This window comes from Epinephelus moara, chromosome 22, assembly GCF_006386435.1.
Source record: "Epinephelus moara isolate mb chromosome 22, YSFRI_EMoa_1.0, whole genome shotgun sequence".
Lineage (NCBI taxonomy): Eukaryota > Metazoa > Chordata > Actinopteri > Perciformes > Serranidae > Epinephelus > Epinephelus moara.
Window position 1 is genome coordinate 150,727 of NC_065527.1, and position 16,734 is coordinate 167,460.

At 45.8% G+C, this 16,734-nt stretch overlaps 1 protein-coding gene and 1 long non-coding RNA gene across 2 annotated transcripts in view; one reads left to right on the forward strand and one right to left on the reverse strand.

Moving 5' to 3' along the window:
- Window positions 1-2,663: 2,663 nt before the first annotated feature.
- hsf1 (heat shock transcription factor 1) overlaps window positions 2,664-16,734 on the reverse strand; it is a 23,078-nt gene continuing 9,007 nt past the window's right edge. Inside the window, exons 2-14 of the mRNA XM_050035177.1 lie at window positions 16,092-16,129; window positions 15,782-16,006; window positions 15,605-15,680; window positions 15,410-15,471; window positions 13,176-13,254; window positions 12,974-13,092; window positions 11,581-11,762; window positions 10,323-10,467; window positions 7,854-7,925; window positions 6,494-6,599; window positions 6,353-6,406; window positions 3,808-3,865; window positions 2,664-3,299 (exon numbers count right to left, since the gene is read on the reverse strand). Of these exons, the coding sequence (XP_049891134.1) occupies window positions 3,112-3,299; window positions 3,808-3,865; window positions 6,353-6,406; window positions 6,494-6,599; window positions 7,854-7,925; window positions 10,323-10,467; window positions 11,581-11,762; window positions 12,974-13,092; window positions 13,176-13,254; window positions 15,410-15,471; window positions 15,605-15,680; window positions 15,782-16,006; window positions 16,092-16,129 (1,404 nt within the window). The 3' untranslated portion in view covers window positions 2,664-3,111. The remainder of the gene's footprint in view (window positions 3,300-3,807; window positions 3,866-6,352; window positions 6,407-6,493; window positions 6,600-7,853; window positions 7,926-10,322; window positions 10,468-11,580; window positions 11,763-12,973; window positions 13,093-13,175; window positions 13,255-15,409; window positions 15,472-15,604; window positions 15,681-15,781; window positions 16,007-16,091; window positions 16,130-16,734) is intronic.
- Window positions 10,474-11,457, forward strand: LOC126384200 (uncharacterized). Its single transcript, XR_007569239.1, has 3 exons — window positions 10,474-10,954; window positions 10,997-11,146; window positions 11,186-11,457. It is a non-coding gene; the product is annotated as an uncharacterized LOC126384200 (long non-coding RNA).

A 16,734-nucleotide genomic window follows, 5' to 3' on the forward strand; every position in this document is an offset into this window, starting at 1 on the left:
CAAACCTCACGGACTGCATTTTTTCATCTGCGTAATATTGCGAAAATTAGGCCTATCCTGACCCGAAAAGATGCGGAAAAATTGGTCCACGCTTTTGTTACCTCTCTGTCTCTCTCTGGTTAGGGTTAAAAACCCTTAAAAGTGCAGACTCATGAAAAGCTTTAAAACCAGACTGAAAAATCTCAAGGATACTGGCGTGTACTTCTAAAAAGGACTGCAGTTGTAAACGTACAGTTTTCTCTAAGATTCTCGAAATAAATGGAAGCTTTGAGATAGGTCTATATTTAGATAGAACCCAGATGTCAAAATTTGGTTTCTTTATGAGGGGTTCCACAACTGCTTCTTTAAAATATGTTGGGACAACACCTGAAGCAAGACTGCTGTTCATATTTTTTTGAACATTAGGTCCAATAGTCTCCCAGACCTCTTTAAAGAAGCAGGGAGGGATAATGTCTGTGGGACAGGATGAGGGTTTGAGTTGAGTGACAATTTTAGTGAGAGATAAAAGCGACACAGGCTCAAACTGGTTTAAGACAGTTGAGCAAGTAACAGCTATGGAGGGGTCAAAAGAGGGGGGTGAGATATGGGCTCTGATAGTGGCAACCTTGTCAATAAAATCGCGGTGAAAATCTTCACAGACTTCAGAAGGAGCTTCCAAACAGGTGGATTGGGGAGCATTTAAAATCAAATCAATAGTTTTAAAAAGAACACATTTTGGGAAATAATATCAGAAAAATATACTGTTTTTCTGCTTTGACAGTTCTCTGATATTTTCTCCAGCTTTCCTTAAGAATTTCATAAGACACATGAAGCTCATCTTTCTTCCACCTGCACTCAGCTCTCCTGCACTTGCGCCCGATCGCATGGGTGGTGTCATGAAGCCATGGCTCAGTTTTGGGTCTGGGGCACATAGCTTTGAGAGGAACAACAGTGTCAAGAGTGTCGGCACAGGTGGAAAGAAAAGTTGAGGTCAGTTGCTCAGTGTCAAGGTCAGCAGTGGGCCTTGTGTCAGACTGATTTGCATTGATAAAAGCAGAAGAAAACTGAGCAGCGATGGAAGATATTATTAAACGGCAGGGAAGCGCACAGTTTAAAACCATGACAGGGCAAGTTAAAATCAAATAAAACAGGCATGTGGTCAGAGAAAACGGCATCACATACCCGAACATTAAAAATGGGCAGACCGTGTGATAAAACAAGGTCTAACGTGTGTCCATGTTCTTGTCTGAGTCCAGTAGCATATTGTAAAAGGTTAAAATCATCAATCAGATGGGGCGTTGGTGGCTTAGTGGTAGAGCAGGCGCCCCATGTACAAGGCTGCTGCTGCAGGGCCCCGGGTTCAACTCCAGCCTGCGGCCATTTCCTGTATGTCACTCCCCCTCTCTCTCCCCCTTTCACACTTGTCTGTCCTGTTGATTAAAGGCTAAAATGCCCCCCAAAAAAATATCTTAAAAAAAAATCATCAATCAGATCTAAAAATTCTTTAGCCAGCGGCTTAGAAGGACAACAGACATGCACGTTACAATCACCAACACATAAAATTCTGTCATAGTTTGTCATGATACAAGCCAAAAAATCGGAAGTCTTTAGTAAGATGACTGTTATATTTAGGTGGCCGGTATAGCACTGCACAAAGTACTTGGTCCGACCGGCCCAGTTCAAACAAGCTCAGTTCAAAAGAAGAGAAAGACATTGGAGGCAAGAGCTTGCAGTATAAACTGTTGTTAAAAACAGTTGCTATTCTTCCACCACGACCAGTGGTCCTCGGTGAATTAAAAAATGTACAATCTGGAGGCAGAAGCTCTGTGAAGGCAGCTAACTCACCCACACTTATCCAGGTTTCCGTCAGAAAAAGTACATCCAAGGCGTGTGAGGTGAAGAGGTCTTGGAGAATGAAAGTCTTGTTCATCACTTATCTTGTGTTTACCAGCGCACATCCAGTCGAAACCGGTGAGACGGCCGGGAACTCTGCCATGTGAGTTATCTGGCTCAGTGGCTTGAGGTTGCGCTGGTTGACTCCACCAAGATGCCGGAGATGAGGCAGGCGATGGCGCACAGTATAGCGGCAGAAGAAAGAAGGCAGATGCCATAAAACCAGCACACCTTTCTGACCGCCCTGCATACAGTTGCCTTACTCAAGTGCTCAGCGTCTCCGACATTGTACAAAAAACTTCCATTTGCAAAGAAACGCAGCGCAACACACANNTTCTAATATACTGACTCTGATTTTTTAAATGACAGACGGCAGAACTAGGCTACGCCAAAACTCGCCTGCTGACTGAATGAATGAGGAAATCAGATGGAGTGTGTGGCTCTGAAAGAGGGCGGAGACAGAGAGAAACTCGAGGTTCACTGAGAAAAACCTGGTCCCGACCAGGTTAGGTTCATAGAGTCTGTAACTGACCGAAAGCTTAAGTTACCTCTCTCTCTGGAACAGGCTAGAGTTACCCCTCTTTGTCTGGTTTGGGTTACCTCCCTTTCTGAAACGGAAAACACAGAGTTTCCCTCATTTCAGGGTAAACAGACTCTGAGTTTTCACTAAACCTGCTTTGTGAAATGGACCCCTGCTGCTGTTTGTTTTGTATGTATTTATTTGTTGTTGTTTATTTTAACCAAGCAACAGGTCCATCATCAGACCTGTAAACAAAACACAGACTCAGATGGACACTAAGAAACAAACTGTGTTTAATGTGGATCAATGACATCACAGCTGATCAATACATGTCTGTCTGCTTCCAGGTCATCTCCATGGTAACAGGGGTCACTGCTGAGTCAACACGACTCATCAATAATAAACTCTCCAAAAATATGTTTGTTTATTTGTTTATATTTTACACATGAAATCAAAGACATCAGCATGCACAGTGCAGAGAACACCTGGGCTGTGACGTCACAGCCTGGCTCTCTGAGGACAGCGTTTACTCAAAGCAGCGAAGAAGAATGTAGACCTAATAAAATAAAAACAGAAAGAGAAGAATAAAAACATGACTTTTGATCTACTGATTGATCTACAGCTGATCGATTGACTTCATCATCATCATCATCATCATCTATTGCTGCTGCTGAGTCACTGCTCAGTCACATTCCACGCCCCGCCCCCTCCCAGTGATGTCAGAGATCAGAGTTCAGATGGGTGTGGCTTAGCAGAGCGGCATCGGGGTCGTCAGTGGGCAGTTCAGAGCCGAAGAAAGGCTCCGCCTCCAGCTCCAGCAGGGAGGGCAGGTCGGCCCCGCCCTCACCTGAGCCTGCTGGTTCGGACATCAGCGCCGGTGTGGCAGTATACTGCACCAGCTGCTTCCCTGGACCAATCAGAGGAGCAGAAAGTCACCATGACGACAAGAAGTCAGGGTCCTCACAGGAAGTGAAGGATGAGTGTGTGTGTGTGTGTGTGTGTGTGTGTGTGTGTGTGTGTTAGGGCTGTCAAAAACACCATGAAATTGAGTTCGAATAATATTCTAATTTATTATTATTATTATTTTTATTTTTTAAATAAAATGCTTATTGCTGGCGCAATATGAACGTGACACTCGGATGAAAACACCCGTTCTGACCTCACTGAAGTGCCAGGTATGACCAACTTCTGCCTCGCTATCTGAGCAATGTTTGGATACTTCAGTGCGTAGTTTTCCACCACCAGAGTGGATCTTGGTCGGCTCGTAGTGGTGTCTCATTCTGGTAACGTTTCATCTCTTCTTCAGAAAGGGTAGGCAGGGAGGCAGCAGGTGCAACACTCTCCCTGTATGTCTCCCNTTTTTTTTTTTTTTGACAGCCCTAGTGTGTGTGTGTGTGTGTGTGTGTGTGTGTTACCTGCGTTGGTGGCATTTGTGTTTCCGTCATCTCCATTGGGAACGTCTTCAGACAGCAGCTGAAACAGTGACATCACGGTCACACATGTAACATCATCATCATCAACACGCCAACAGGTGGAATTTAGAAAACAAGGGGCGTCGCTGGTTTAGTGGTAGAGCAGGCGCCCCATGTACAAGGCTGTTGCCGCAGCGGCCCGGGTTCGACTCCGGCCTGTAGCCCTTTGCTGCATGTCACTCCCTCCCTCTCTCCCCCTTTCACACTCATCTGTCCTATCAATTAAAAGCTTAAAAATGCCCGAAAAAATATCTTTAAAACAAAAAAAGAAAACAAACATGTTCATACATGTATTCAGACCAACTAAGGTTCTAAATCCTTCAGACCACCGTGGCTTCTACATCATTCAGACTACCATGGATTCTAGATCCTTCACACCACCATGGGTTCTAACTCCTTCAGGCTAACATGGGTTCTAGACCCTTCAAACCAGCTCAGTGGCCAAGTGATAGAGTGTCCACCCTGAGACTGGGAGGTCATGGGTTTGATCCCTGACCGGGTCATACCAAAGACTATAAAAATTGGACCCATTGCCTCCCTGCTTGGCACTCAACATCAGACAAACAGTGGAACTTTACCTTTACCTTACCACCATGTGTTCTAGATCCTTCAAACGACCATGTGTTCTAGATCCTTCAGACCACCATGGGTTCTAGATCCTTCAGACCACCATGTGTTCTAGATCCTTTAGACCACCATGGCTTCTACATCCTTCAGACCACTATGGGATCTAAATCCTTCAGACCACCATGGCTTCTACATCCTTCAGACTACCATGGATTTTAGATCCTTCACACCACCATGAGTTCCAGATCCTTCAGGCCACCATGGGTTCTAGACTCTTCAAACCACCAGGGGCTCTAGATCCTTCAGACCACCATGGGTTCTAAATCCTTCAAACTACCATGGGTTCTAGCTCCTTCAGACCACCATGGGTTATACATCCTTCAGACCACCATGGGTCCTAGACCTTTCAGATCACCATGGATTATACATCCTTCAGACCATCATGTGTTCTAGTTTCTTCAAACCACCATGGGTTCTAGATGCTTCAGACCACCATGTGCTCTAGATCCTTCAGACTACCATGGGTTCTAGATCCTTCAAATCACCATGGGTTCTAGATCCTTCAGACCACTGTGGGTTCTAGATCCTTCAGACGAGCATAGATTCTAAATTCTTCAGAATGCCATGGGTTCTAAAGCCGTCACACTACCACGGGTCTACTTCTTTCAGACTTACATGGGTTCTAAAACCTTCAGACCACCATGGGTTCTCGATGGTCCATGGTGGTCTGACAGATCTAGAACACATGGCGGTTTGAGGGATCGAGAACCATGGGTTCTAGATCCTTTAAACCACCATAGGATCTAGATCCTTTAGACTACCATAAGTTCTAGGTCCTTCAGACCACCAAGAGTTCTAGACCCTTCAGGCCACAGTGGATTCTAGATCCTTCAGACCACCATGGGTTCTAGATCCTTCAGCCTGCCATGACTTCTACATCCTTCAGACAACCATGGGTTCTAGATCCTTCAGACCACCATGGGTTCTAGATCCTTTGAGCCACCATGGATTATAGCTCCTTTTGACTGCCATGGATTCTAGCTCCTTTAGACTACCATGGGTTCTAGATCCTGCAGGCCACCATGGATTCTTGATTTTTCAGACCACCATGGGTTCTCGAGATCCTTAAAACCACCATGGGATCTAGATTCTTTAAACAATAATGGTTTCTACATCCTTTAGACTACCATGGGTTCTAAAGCCTTCAGACTACCCCGGGGTCTACTTCCTTCTGACTAACATGGGTTCTAGATCCTTCAGACCACCATGGCTTCTAGATCCTTCAGACTACTAGGGCTCTTGATCCTTCAGACCACCTTGGGTCCGAAACCTTTCAGACCACCATGGGTCCTAGATCCTTCAGACTACCATGGATTCTAGATTCTTCAGACCACCATGGTTTCTACATCCTTCAGACTACCATGGATTCTAGATACTTCAGACCACCATGGGTTCTTCATCCTTCAGGCCACCATTTTCTGTAGATCCTTCAGACTACCATGCGTTTTAGATCCTTCAGACCGCCATGGGTTCTAGATCCTTCAGATGACCATGGGTTTTAGAGCCTTTTATACACCATGAGTTCGAGATCCTTCCGACTGCCATGGGTTTTAGAGCCTTTTATACACCATGGGTTTTAAGATCCTTCAGACTACCATGGGATCTAGATCCTTCAGACTTCCATGGATTCTAGATCCTTCAGACCACCATGGGTTCTAGATCCTTCAGACTGCCATGGGTTCTAGATCCTTCAGACTGCCATGGGTTCTAGAGCCCTCAGACTACCATGGGTTCTAGATCCTTCAGGCAGGAAGTAGAGCAACAGCAGCCTGTACTGGACCTTAAGGAGTTGAATCACCTGCTCTTATTGTGAAAATCAGTCAGAAATAAGGAAATAAGAAAAATCAGGTGTCACACTCACAGAGTCCAGACTGTCAAGGTCAAAGTCTCCGGAGGGACAGGAGGTACTGAAGAACTGGACAGAGACAGAGACACTGAATGAATATAAACTGCCTGACACGTGTTTGTACAGACCATAGCGTGACGTCACCGGCAGACTGACCTCCATGAGCGGAGACGTGTCGAAGGTGAAGGCTTGCGTGTTCAGGATGCTCTGCAGGTTTTCTAGACTGCTGTCGATACTGTCGACGTGACTGGACAGTTCAGACCTGAGACACAGAGACGGACACATGGTTTAAAGTCACAGCGTCAGTCTGGTGTTTTTCTTCTTGTCATTAAATCTCAGGTTCAGACTTAAACCACCACGTGTCAGTCCACTTCCTGTCCAGGGCATTGGTTCCTGCTGAAGACGGACATCAGAGTCTATGATAGTCTATGAAAGAGACCACATTATAACAACACTATGATCATGTGAGACTAATGTGGTGATGAGGTCATCAGTCATAACAAATGAACTAAGGGACACTCTACTTCCTGTCTTATACAGTGTCCCGCTTACTGAAGGTTCTGATTGGTCACATGTCAGGAGTAATAACCAATCAACAGAGACTGGAGTTGCTCGACTGAATGAGCGGACCATGAGTCTGACAATACGCAGCAGGTGTTAAACACGTGGACGTGTTGGGGACAGTCGTCTGGACATGTTGGGACAGTTGTTAAGACATGTTTGGGACAGTTGTCTTGACATGTTGGGACAACCGATAGGTTGCGTTTGGGACAGTCTTTTTGATACAAGTCACAGTAGTTACTGGCCGTAACTATATATATATATATATATATATATATATATATATACACTAACCTTTACTGTGTATATATGCTTTACTATATAACCGCAGTGCTACAGCAGTTACTGGACATAACCGCAGCTCTATGGCAGTTACTGGACATAACCGCAGCTCTATGGCAGTTACTGGACATAACCGCAGCTCTATGGCAGTTACTGGACATAACCTCAGCTCTACAACAGTTACTGAACATAACCTCAGTTCTACAACAGTTACTGAACATAACCTCAGTTCTACAGCAGTTACTGGACATAACCTCAAATCTACGGTGGTTACTGGATGTAACCTCAGTTCTACAGTGGTTACTCAACATAACATCAGTTCTACAGTAGTTACTGGACATAACCTCAGTTCTACAGTAGTTACTGGACGTAACCTCGGTTCTACAGTAGTTACTGAACATCACCTCAGTTCTACAGTATTTACTGCATGTAACCTCAGTTCTATGAGTATGAGAACTGTAAGGTCAGGAAGAGGGAATGAGGCAACGTCTGGATGTGATACATGTGATTAGATGATGGTTAACAGAGAAACGTGACCAGAGACGTGGGGCGGCAGCTCACTGATGTGGTTTGAGTCTGAACACACCGACAAGAAGAAACACATCACCAGACTGATCCTGGAAAAGTGACTCATATTTCAAATGATAAGGATCATGGAAGTTCATTGATTCACTTGTCAGCTCGTGTTGACACGAGGCGCCAAACGTCAGGTGAGAATCCACCTGCAGAGGGAGGGGGGCGGGGTCTGAGGGAAGCACAGGGGGTTTAATAACACATCTGAGATGTTCAAAAGTAGCTACCATCTGAGAACACACACGTCAACAACATGATCTACAACCTTTGAATAAAGACACCTTTAAAATTCTGTCACAGGTGAAATGTATTCTGGATGCGTACGGTCTGGGACCATATCTGGAGGGTTGACATGAAAGAGGGGGACAAAGACTATGCAGAGACAATAAATGAGGGACAACCATGAGGGTAAAGGTCAGGGGTCTTATTCATTCAGGGTAGGGACAGTTGTCAAGACATGTTGGGGACAGTCAGGACGTGTTAGGGGCAGTCGGGACGTGTTGGGGACAGTCTAGACTAGTGTTGTCACAGTACCAAATTTGGGACCCACGGTACGATACCAGTGAAATTATCACGGTTCTGAGTAGTATCACAATACCATGGCAAAAATGATGTACCTTTTGTCATTTATAAAAAGATAAATCACTTTTCTATAATACATCAATGATATTTCAATGGAATCAATTATTTATTGACTTATTCATACTTCAAAAACAGCATCAATAAGTGATTAACATAGGGGGGATCAAAATAAAATAAATAAATAAATAAAATAAAAATCAACCAGCCACCCTCCTCCCCTAATAAGTGAAGAACAGTCCCTTAAGTGCGGTGAGGTTTGTGGACCGTTACCTGCCACAAAGAGAGAAATGTGAACAGCTCACATATCTGTGTGCCGCCACGCCTCGGCTCAGGTACCTCTGGGCAGTCATGACATCGACGAAAACTTATTGGACCTGGAGCCGGGCTTCTCAGTCGCCAGTAAGCCGTTATCTTGCGCCGCGGAGCACTATGGCCGCCGTATTTGACAGTAATACGTATTCCTGTCCCTGACCCCCGTTCAACCCACAACCGGCAGGATTCACCTTTCATTTCTGCTGCTGGTTGAAATCTGTACTCGCACACAGCCTAAATGATTTCTTTTGCTCGCACAAAACTAGTTTTGGGGCGGCAGTAGCTCAGTCCATAGGGACTTGGGTTGGGAACCGGAGGGTCGCCTGTTCAAGTCCCCGTCCGGACCAAAAATATGGAGCGTGGACTGGTAGCTGGAGAGGTGCCAGTTCACCTCCTGGGCACTGCCGAGGTGCCCCTGAGCAAGGCACCGAACCCCCCAACCGCTCAGAGCGCCTGTCATGGGCAGCCCACTCTGACATCTCTCCACTTAGTGCATGTATAGGTCCAGTTTGTGCATGTGTGTGTTCGGACCTGTGTGTAATTGACAACAGAGTGAAAAATTGAATTTCCCCTCGGGGATTAATAAAGTATATAAAATTAAATTAAAAAAAAAAATTAGTCGTAAATGCGAGTAAAATGCTCGCACCGTAGAGCTCTGTGGAAAACAAATCACTGCAGCATATATAAACAAATCTAGCCTACAAGTAAAAAGAAATAAATAATAACTTTCACTGCTTAAAGATACTCAATAGCTCAGCTAATACCTGACATGTCACTGGAAAACAAACCACTGCAGCAGCATATTGAGTGCCAGGTGGCCAGCGCACACCGTTGTTGGACAGCGCATGGACACTCACCCTCTTGTGATTGGACTCTGAACTTATCTCACAGTAGTGGTTCCATGAGGTACCGTAGTACTACGGTGCTCCAACATTTTGGTATCATATGTACCGTGGTGGTTTAGTATCGTGGTCTACCGTTGGTACCAGTATACCGTGCAACACTAGTCTAGACGTGTTGGGGACAGTCTAGACATGGTGAGGACAATAAGAACGTGGTAGGGACAGTCATCAGGACGTGTTGGGGACAGTCTAGACATGTTGAGGACAGTCAGGACGTGGTGGGGACAGTCGTCAGGACGTGTTGGGGACAGTCTAGACATGTTGAGGACAATCAGGACGTGGTGGGGACAGTCGTCGGGACAGTCGTCAGGACGAGTTGGGGACAGTCAAGACATGTTGGGGACAACCTGGGCATGTTGAGGACAGTCAGGACGTGGTGGGGACAGTCATCAGGACGTATTGGGGACAGTCTAGACATGTTGAGGACAATCAGAACGTGGTGGGGACAGTCGTCAGGACGTGTTGGGGACAGTCAAGACACGGTGGGGACAGTCAGGTCGTGTTAGGGACAGTCAGGACATGGTGGGGACAGTCAGGTCGTGTTAGGGACAGTCAGGACATGGTGGGGACAGTCAGGACATGTCGGGACAGTCAGAACGGGGTTGGAACACTGTGGACATGTCGGGGACAGTCAGAACGGGGTCGGAACACTGTGGACATGTCGGGGACAGTCAGAACGGGGTCAGGACACTGTGGACATGTCGGGGACAGTCAGGACAGGGTTGGGACACTGTGGACATGTTGGAGACACTGTTGTCTGACAGGTGACTTACCTGTCGATACAGGCAACGGTCTGACATTTCTGCAGAGGTTTGGTTGGAGCGGAATTAGAGGTGGGAACGGACGCAGGTGATTGGCTGGCTGGAGCTGCAGGGAGTGGCCCGGTGGAGGCAGAGCTTATCACAACAATGGGACTTACTGGAGGAAAGAGACACAACGAGACGAGGACAGTACAGAGAGGAGACGTTGATCTGCTGACAATCATCAATAATTTCAGTCATTCATTCATTTTGTTGGAGGTGTGGTGTTACCAGTTGGAGGTATGGTGTTACCTGGTGAGGTGTGGTGGGGGTGGAGTTGTGTTGTTACCTGGTGGAGGTGTGGTGTTACCAGTTGCAGGTGTGGTGTTACCTGGTGGAGGTGTGGTGGGGGTGGAGGTGTGGTGTTACCAGTTGCAGGTGTGGTGTTACCTGGTGGAGATATGGTGGGGGTGGGAGTGTGGTGGAGGTGTGGTGTTAACTGCTGGAGGTGTGGTGTTAACTGGTGGGGATGTGGTGGGGTGGAGGTGTGGATGTGTGGTGTTACCTGGTGGAAGTGTGGTATTACCAGTTAGAGGTGTGGTGTTAACTGCTGGAGGTGTGGTGTTACCTGGTGGAGATATGGTGGGGGTGGCGGTGTGGTAGAGGTGTGGTGGTGGAGATATGGTGGGGGTGGCGGTGTGGTAGAGGTGTGGTGTTAACTACTGGAGGTGTGGTGTTACCTGGTGGAGATATGGTGGGGGTGGCGGTGTGGTAGAGGTGTGGTGTTAACTAGTGGAGGTGTCGTGGGGGTGGATGTGTGGTGTTACCTGGTGGAAGTGTGGTATTACCAGTTGGAGGTGTGGTGTTACCTGGAAGTGTGGTATTACCAGTTGGAGGTGTGGTGTTACCTGGTGGGGGTGTGGTGTTACCTGGTGGGGATGTGGAGTTATCAGTTGAAGGTGTGGTGTCACCTGGTGGAGGTGTGGTGGGGGTGGAGGTATGGTGGAGGTGTGGTGTTACCTGGTAGAGGTGTGGTGTTACCTGGTGGAGATATGGTGGGGGTGGCGGTGTGGTAGAGGTGTGGTGTTAACTACTGGAGGTGTGGTGTTAACTGGTGGAGGTGTGGTGTTACCTGCTGGGGATGCGGTGTTACCTGGTGGAGGTGTGGTGTTACCTGTTGGAGGTGTGGTGGGGTGGAGGTGTGGTGTTACCTGTTGGAGGTGTGGTGGGGTGGAGGTGTGGTAGAGGTGTGGTGTTACCTGCTGAAGGTGTGGTGGAGGTGTGGTGTTACCTGTTGGAGGTGTGGTGGGGGTGGAGGTGTTAATTGGCATCTCGTTGTCCTGTAGGATGGAGTTGATGAAAGTGGTGGGGGAGAGAGGCGTGTCCACTGGTGTAGTCACACCCTCCAGAACAGGACACACCTCCACCTCAGGACTGGAGGGCTCCTCTTTGACATTCACTGATTGACTGTCTCTGCAGGAGGAACAGAAGATGATTAGCTGTCAGACAGGAAACAGGATGATTTCACTTCCTGTTACCTCTGCAGAAATTACAGTCAGTGTAAGTTCTGCATTGTGATTGGCTGTTTGCTCAGCACTGCGTCACATGACCATGACCTGTAGGTAACGCCCTTTACAGACTGACAATGAAGATGTCCCTGTTAGCGGTCAGTGATGTGACCTCTGTCAAATAGTGACGTTCATCAGACAGTGACCTTCATCAGCCAGTGACCTTCATCAGATAATAACCTTCAAAAGATAGTGACCTTCATCAGATAGTGACCTTAAGCAGTTGGTGACCTTCATCAAACTATGACCTTCATCAGATGGTGACAATCGAACGGCAACTTTCATCAGATGGTGACCTTCATCAGACGGTGACCTTCATCTGATGGTGACCTTCATCAGACAGTGCCTTAAGCAGTTGGTGACCTACATCAAATGATGACCTTTGTCAGACAGTGACCTTAAGCAGTTAGTGACCTTTATCAAACTATGACCTTCATCAGACGATGACAATCGAACGGCAACCTTCATCAGATGGTGACCTTCATCAGACAGTGTCCTTTATCAGATGGTGACCATCAGACGGAGACCTTCATCAGACGGTAACCTTCGTCAGACTGTGGTCTTCATCAAAAAGTGATCATCAGACTGTGACCTTCATTAGACAGAGATCTTCATCAGATGGTGACCTTCATCACTGTGACTTTCATCAGATAGTATCCTTAAGCAGTTAGTGACCTTCAGACAGTGACCATCATCAGACGATGACCTTTATCAGACTGACATTAAGCAGTTGGTGACCTTCATAAAACCATGACCTTCATCACATGGTGACCTTCATCAGACAGTGACCATCAAAGGGTTACCTTCACCTTCAGATGGTGACTTTCATCAGATGGTGACCTTCATCAAACCATGACCTTCATCAGACAGTGATCTTCATTAGATAGTGACCTTCATCAGACAGTGATCTTCATTAGATAGTGACCTTCATCAAACCATGACCTTCTTCAGACAGTGACCTTCATCAGACATTAACCTTCATCAGACATTGGATCGCTCCCGTCCTTCATCTTGACCTTCTCCTGATGATGTCATGAGCTCAGTCTTTGTCACTGTACGAACTTTAGAATATGATAAAGTAAAAAAACACTGACTACATGGGAAATTGGATCTCACCCTGCATCCGTCCAATCACTGATGACACTGTCAGCTGGGGGCGTGGTCAGGTCTGTGATGTCAGAGATGATTGGTCCAGAGGTCAGCGCAGCGTCTGCGGAGAACAGACTGGCTGCAGCCTGAAAACACACACACACACACACACTTCATACCTGCTCAGGTGTCAACATGGACGTGGACAGGTGAGTCAGACACATGTTACCTGCATGTGCTCCAATGAGAGCGGTCGACTGTATTTGGGCATGGAGTGGGCGGAGCTAGAGTCATTGAGCATCAGAGGTCTGCAGAGAGAGAGAGACAGAGACAGAGACAGAGACCATCAATCAATCAATCAATCAATTTTATTTATAACGCCCAATATCACAAATCACAATTTGCCTCACAGGGCTTTACAGCATACGACATCCCTCTGTCCTTAGGACCCTCACAGCTGATCAGGAAAAACTCCCCAAAAAAAGACCTTTAACGGAGAAAAAACGGTAGAAACCTCAGGAAGAGCAACTGAGGAGGGATCCCTCTTCCAGGACGGACAGACGTGCAATAGATGTCGTACAGAACAGATCAGCATAATAAATTAACAGTAATCCATATGACACAATGAGACAGAGAGAGAGACAGAGACAGAGATAGAGTCAGAAACAGACAGAGAGAGAGACAGAGACAGACAGGGACAGAGACAGAGATAGAGTCAGAAACAGACAGAGACAGACAGAGAGACAGAGACAGTCAGAGACAGAGAGACAGACAGAGACAGAGACAAAGACAGACAGAGACAGAGACAGACAGAGACAGAGACAGAAACAGAGACAGAGACAGAGACAGACAGAGACAGAGACAAAGACAGACAGAGACAGAGAGCTGCTGAGACACACTGAACCACAACTGGTGTTTTCTTATAGATCATTTTGATTATTAATTCTAAACTAAGCGTTGGTAGATTATTTCTTTGTTGTAACGAAGCCTCTTGTCAATAAATCTTATACCGTTGGAAAGCCTGTTTATTCCCATTTTAAATGGTGCCACATTTGTAAGAAACATGCATTTGTGGGATGAGCAGCAGAGCTGAGTACGTGGGTTGCACCCATGAAAAATTTGCCAAATCTTCTCTGCCAATGCCAAACAGCTTCTTTTTTTTTGCTGTTGACTCTTGTTTGGTGGATTTGATGATTGAAGTCTGAAGACTCAAGATATATTGGCAATTGAACAATTTATTCATTTAACAAATGAAGATTCTGCAGACTAAAACAGTCTAAAACCAGTAAGAAACCAGTTTGATTTAATGGTAATTTAATTCTGCCTACATCGCTCAACATAACGTTCCTCCACATGTTCAGGTTCCAGTGCACGTGTTGCCGACACAACCGCAAACGGGCCTGACGGTGAAGGGCAGCGGTGGCAGGCCTCCTGGCAGCCCTATGAGACCGGAGATTGGCTGTATGCTCAAAATAAGAGTCAATAACAACAGCAAATAAAAGCTGTTTGGCATTGGCAGAGAAGATTCAGCAAATTTTTCATGGGTGCAACCCACATACTCAGCTCTGCTGCTCACCCCACAAATGCATGCTCCTTACAAATGTGGCACCATTTTAAAGGGAAATAAACAGGCTTTCCAACTGTATAAGATTTAATTTTTTTTTTAATCATTTTATATACTTTATTAATCCCCATATATAAAATTCAATTTTTCACTCTGTTGTCAATTACACACAGGTCCGAACACACACATGCACAAACTGGACCTATACATGCACTAAGTGGAGAGATGTCAGAGTGGGCTGCCCATGACAGGCGCTCCAAGCGGTTGGGGGGTTCAGTGCCTTGCTCAGGGGCACCTCGGCAGTGCCCAGGAGGTGAACTGGCACCTCTCCAGCTACCAGTCCACGCTCCATATTTTGGTCCGGACGGGGACTTGAACAGGCAACCCTCCGGTGCCCAACCCAAGTCCCTATGGACTGAGTTACTGCTGCCCCCAATATTATTGACAAGAAGCTTCGTTACAACAAATAAATAATCTACCAAACACACATTTCCCTACTTTTTGTGCTTAGTTTAGATTATTTTATTGTACTACAGCATGCTAACTGTATGCTAACAGTACACTAACAGTATGATAACAGTATGCTAACGATATGCTAACAGTATGCTAACAATATACTAACTGTTTGCTAACAATATGTTAACTGTTGGCTAACAGTATGCTAACTGTTTGCTAACAGTACGCTAACAGTATGCTTACAATATGCTGACTGTTGGCTAACAGTATGCTAACAATGCGCTAACAGTATGCTAACTGATGGCTAACAGTACGCTAACAGTATACCTACAATATGCTGACTGTTGGCTAACAGTATGCTAACAGTACGCTAACACTATGCTAACAGTATGCTAACTACTGGCTTACAGTATATATGTAAATACATTGTGTAGTAAACGTACAGTTTTCTCTTGACTCCCAACATCCTGTTGGACTGAACCAGAGACACCAGGAACTGGATCAACTGTGGACACAGACACTTCATTATCATCATCATCATCATCATTGTTGTAACTGGCTCAGATAGAGGCTAAGATGAAGATGCTAATATGCTAACATAATGAGTGGGTGTATCAGTGTATTGGTGTACTGATTACCTTGTTGACGACCTTCTGTTGCTGAGCGTGTTTCTGTCTCAGACTGGCCACTTCTCTCCACAGAGCCTCGTTCTCACTGAAACACACAAACAGGGACACTGAATGTAGTGAGGACACTGCTGACGGCTGGACCAGCTCCACAGACCCTGCTGACTGCTGACTGAGCTGTGTTCTCACTGTTTCATGGTGATAATCCTCGAGTCAATGGTTTCCTGTTTCCCCTTCATCAGCTGGACATCGCTCAGGATCTTGTTCACATCCTCTGCTGACACCTTCACTTCCTCCTGACGCACAGATGACACCTGAGCCACAGAGAGAAACATACTGTTACCATGGAAACCAGAACAAGTCAGCAGGTTAACAGTTATGAACAGTGTGTGTACAGGTGTGTTGTTCAGAGTCCTATTTCAGAAAACAGGATCAGTGAAAACTCTGAGTTTTTTGAGCCTGAGATCAAACTCTGAGTTTGTTGAGCCTGAGATCAAACTCTGAGTTTGTTGGGCCTGAGATCAAACTCTGAGTTTTCTGTTTCACAAAGCCAGCTCAATGTAACCCTGAGTCAGTTACTATTAGGGGTGTAAATCACCAGCTTCATCACGATACGATATTATATCGATTTCTTTGGATGACGATACAATGTTTGCCGATATCACAAAGTCTGTCATGATACGATTTCGATTCGATTCGATTCAGGAGCCTGTGATTAATATGATGCAATATCATATGCCCATCAAACACAATCATTTACATCAACTCACAAAAACAACGAGAATATGATTTGACCATTTTATTTCTGAGCTCTTCCAGCTATCAGGCATTTAAATAAAAAACAGTATTCTTCTGTAACAAAAAATAATAAAAATAGACCTGTTCACTAAAATGGTGACACAGACGTGCTATGTGAATTTCAAAACAAAGGTGTATCTTTAAGATGACGATATGGATCGATGTTTTCATTTTGCATCGATGTAATTGGATCGTTAATCAATGAATCGATGTATCGATGTGAATCGATGTATCGCTGTGGATCGATGTATCATTACACCCCTAGTTACTATGGCAACATACTCTGTGAAGCTAACCTGCTGAGTCACAGGTTTGCTTCATGTCAGCCTGAGGCGAGCGTGTAG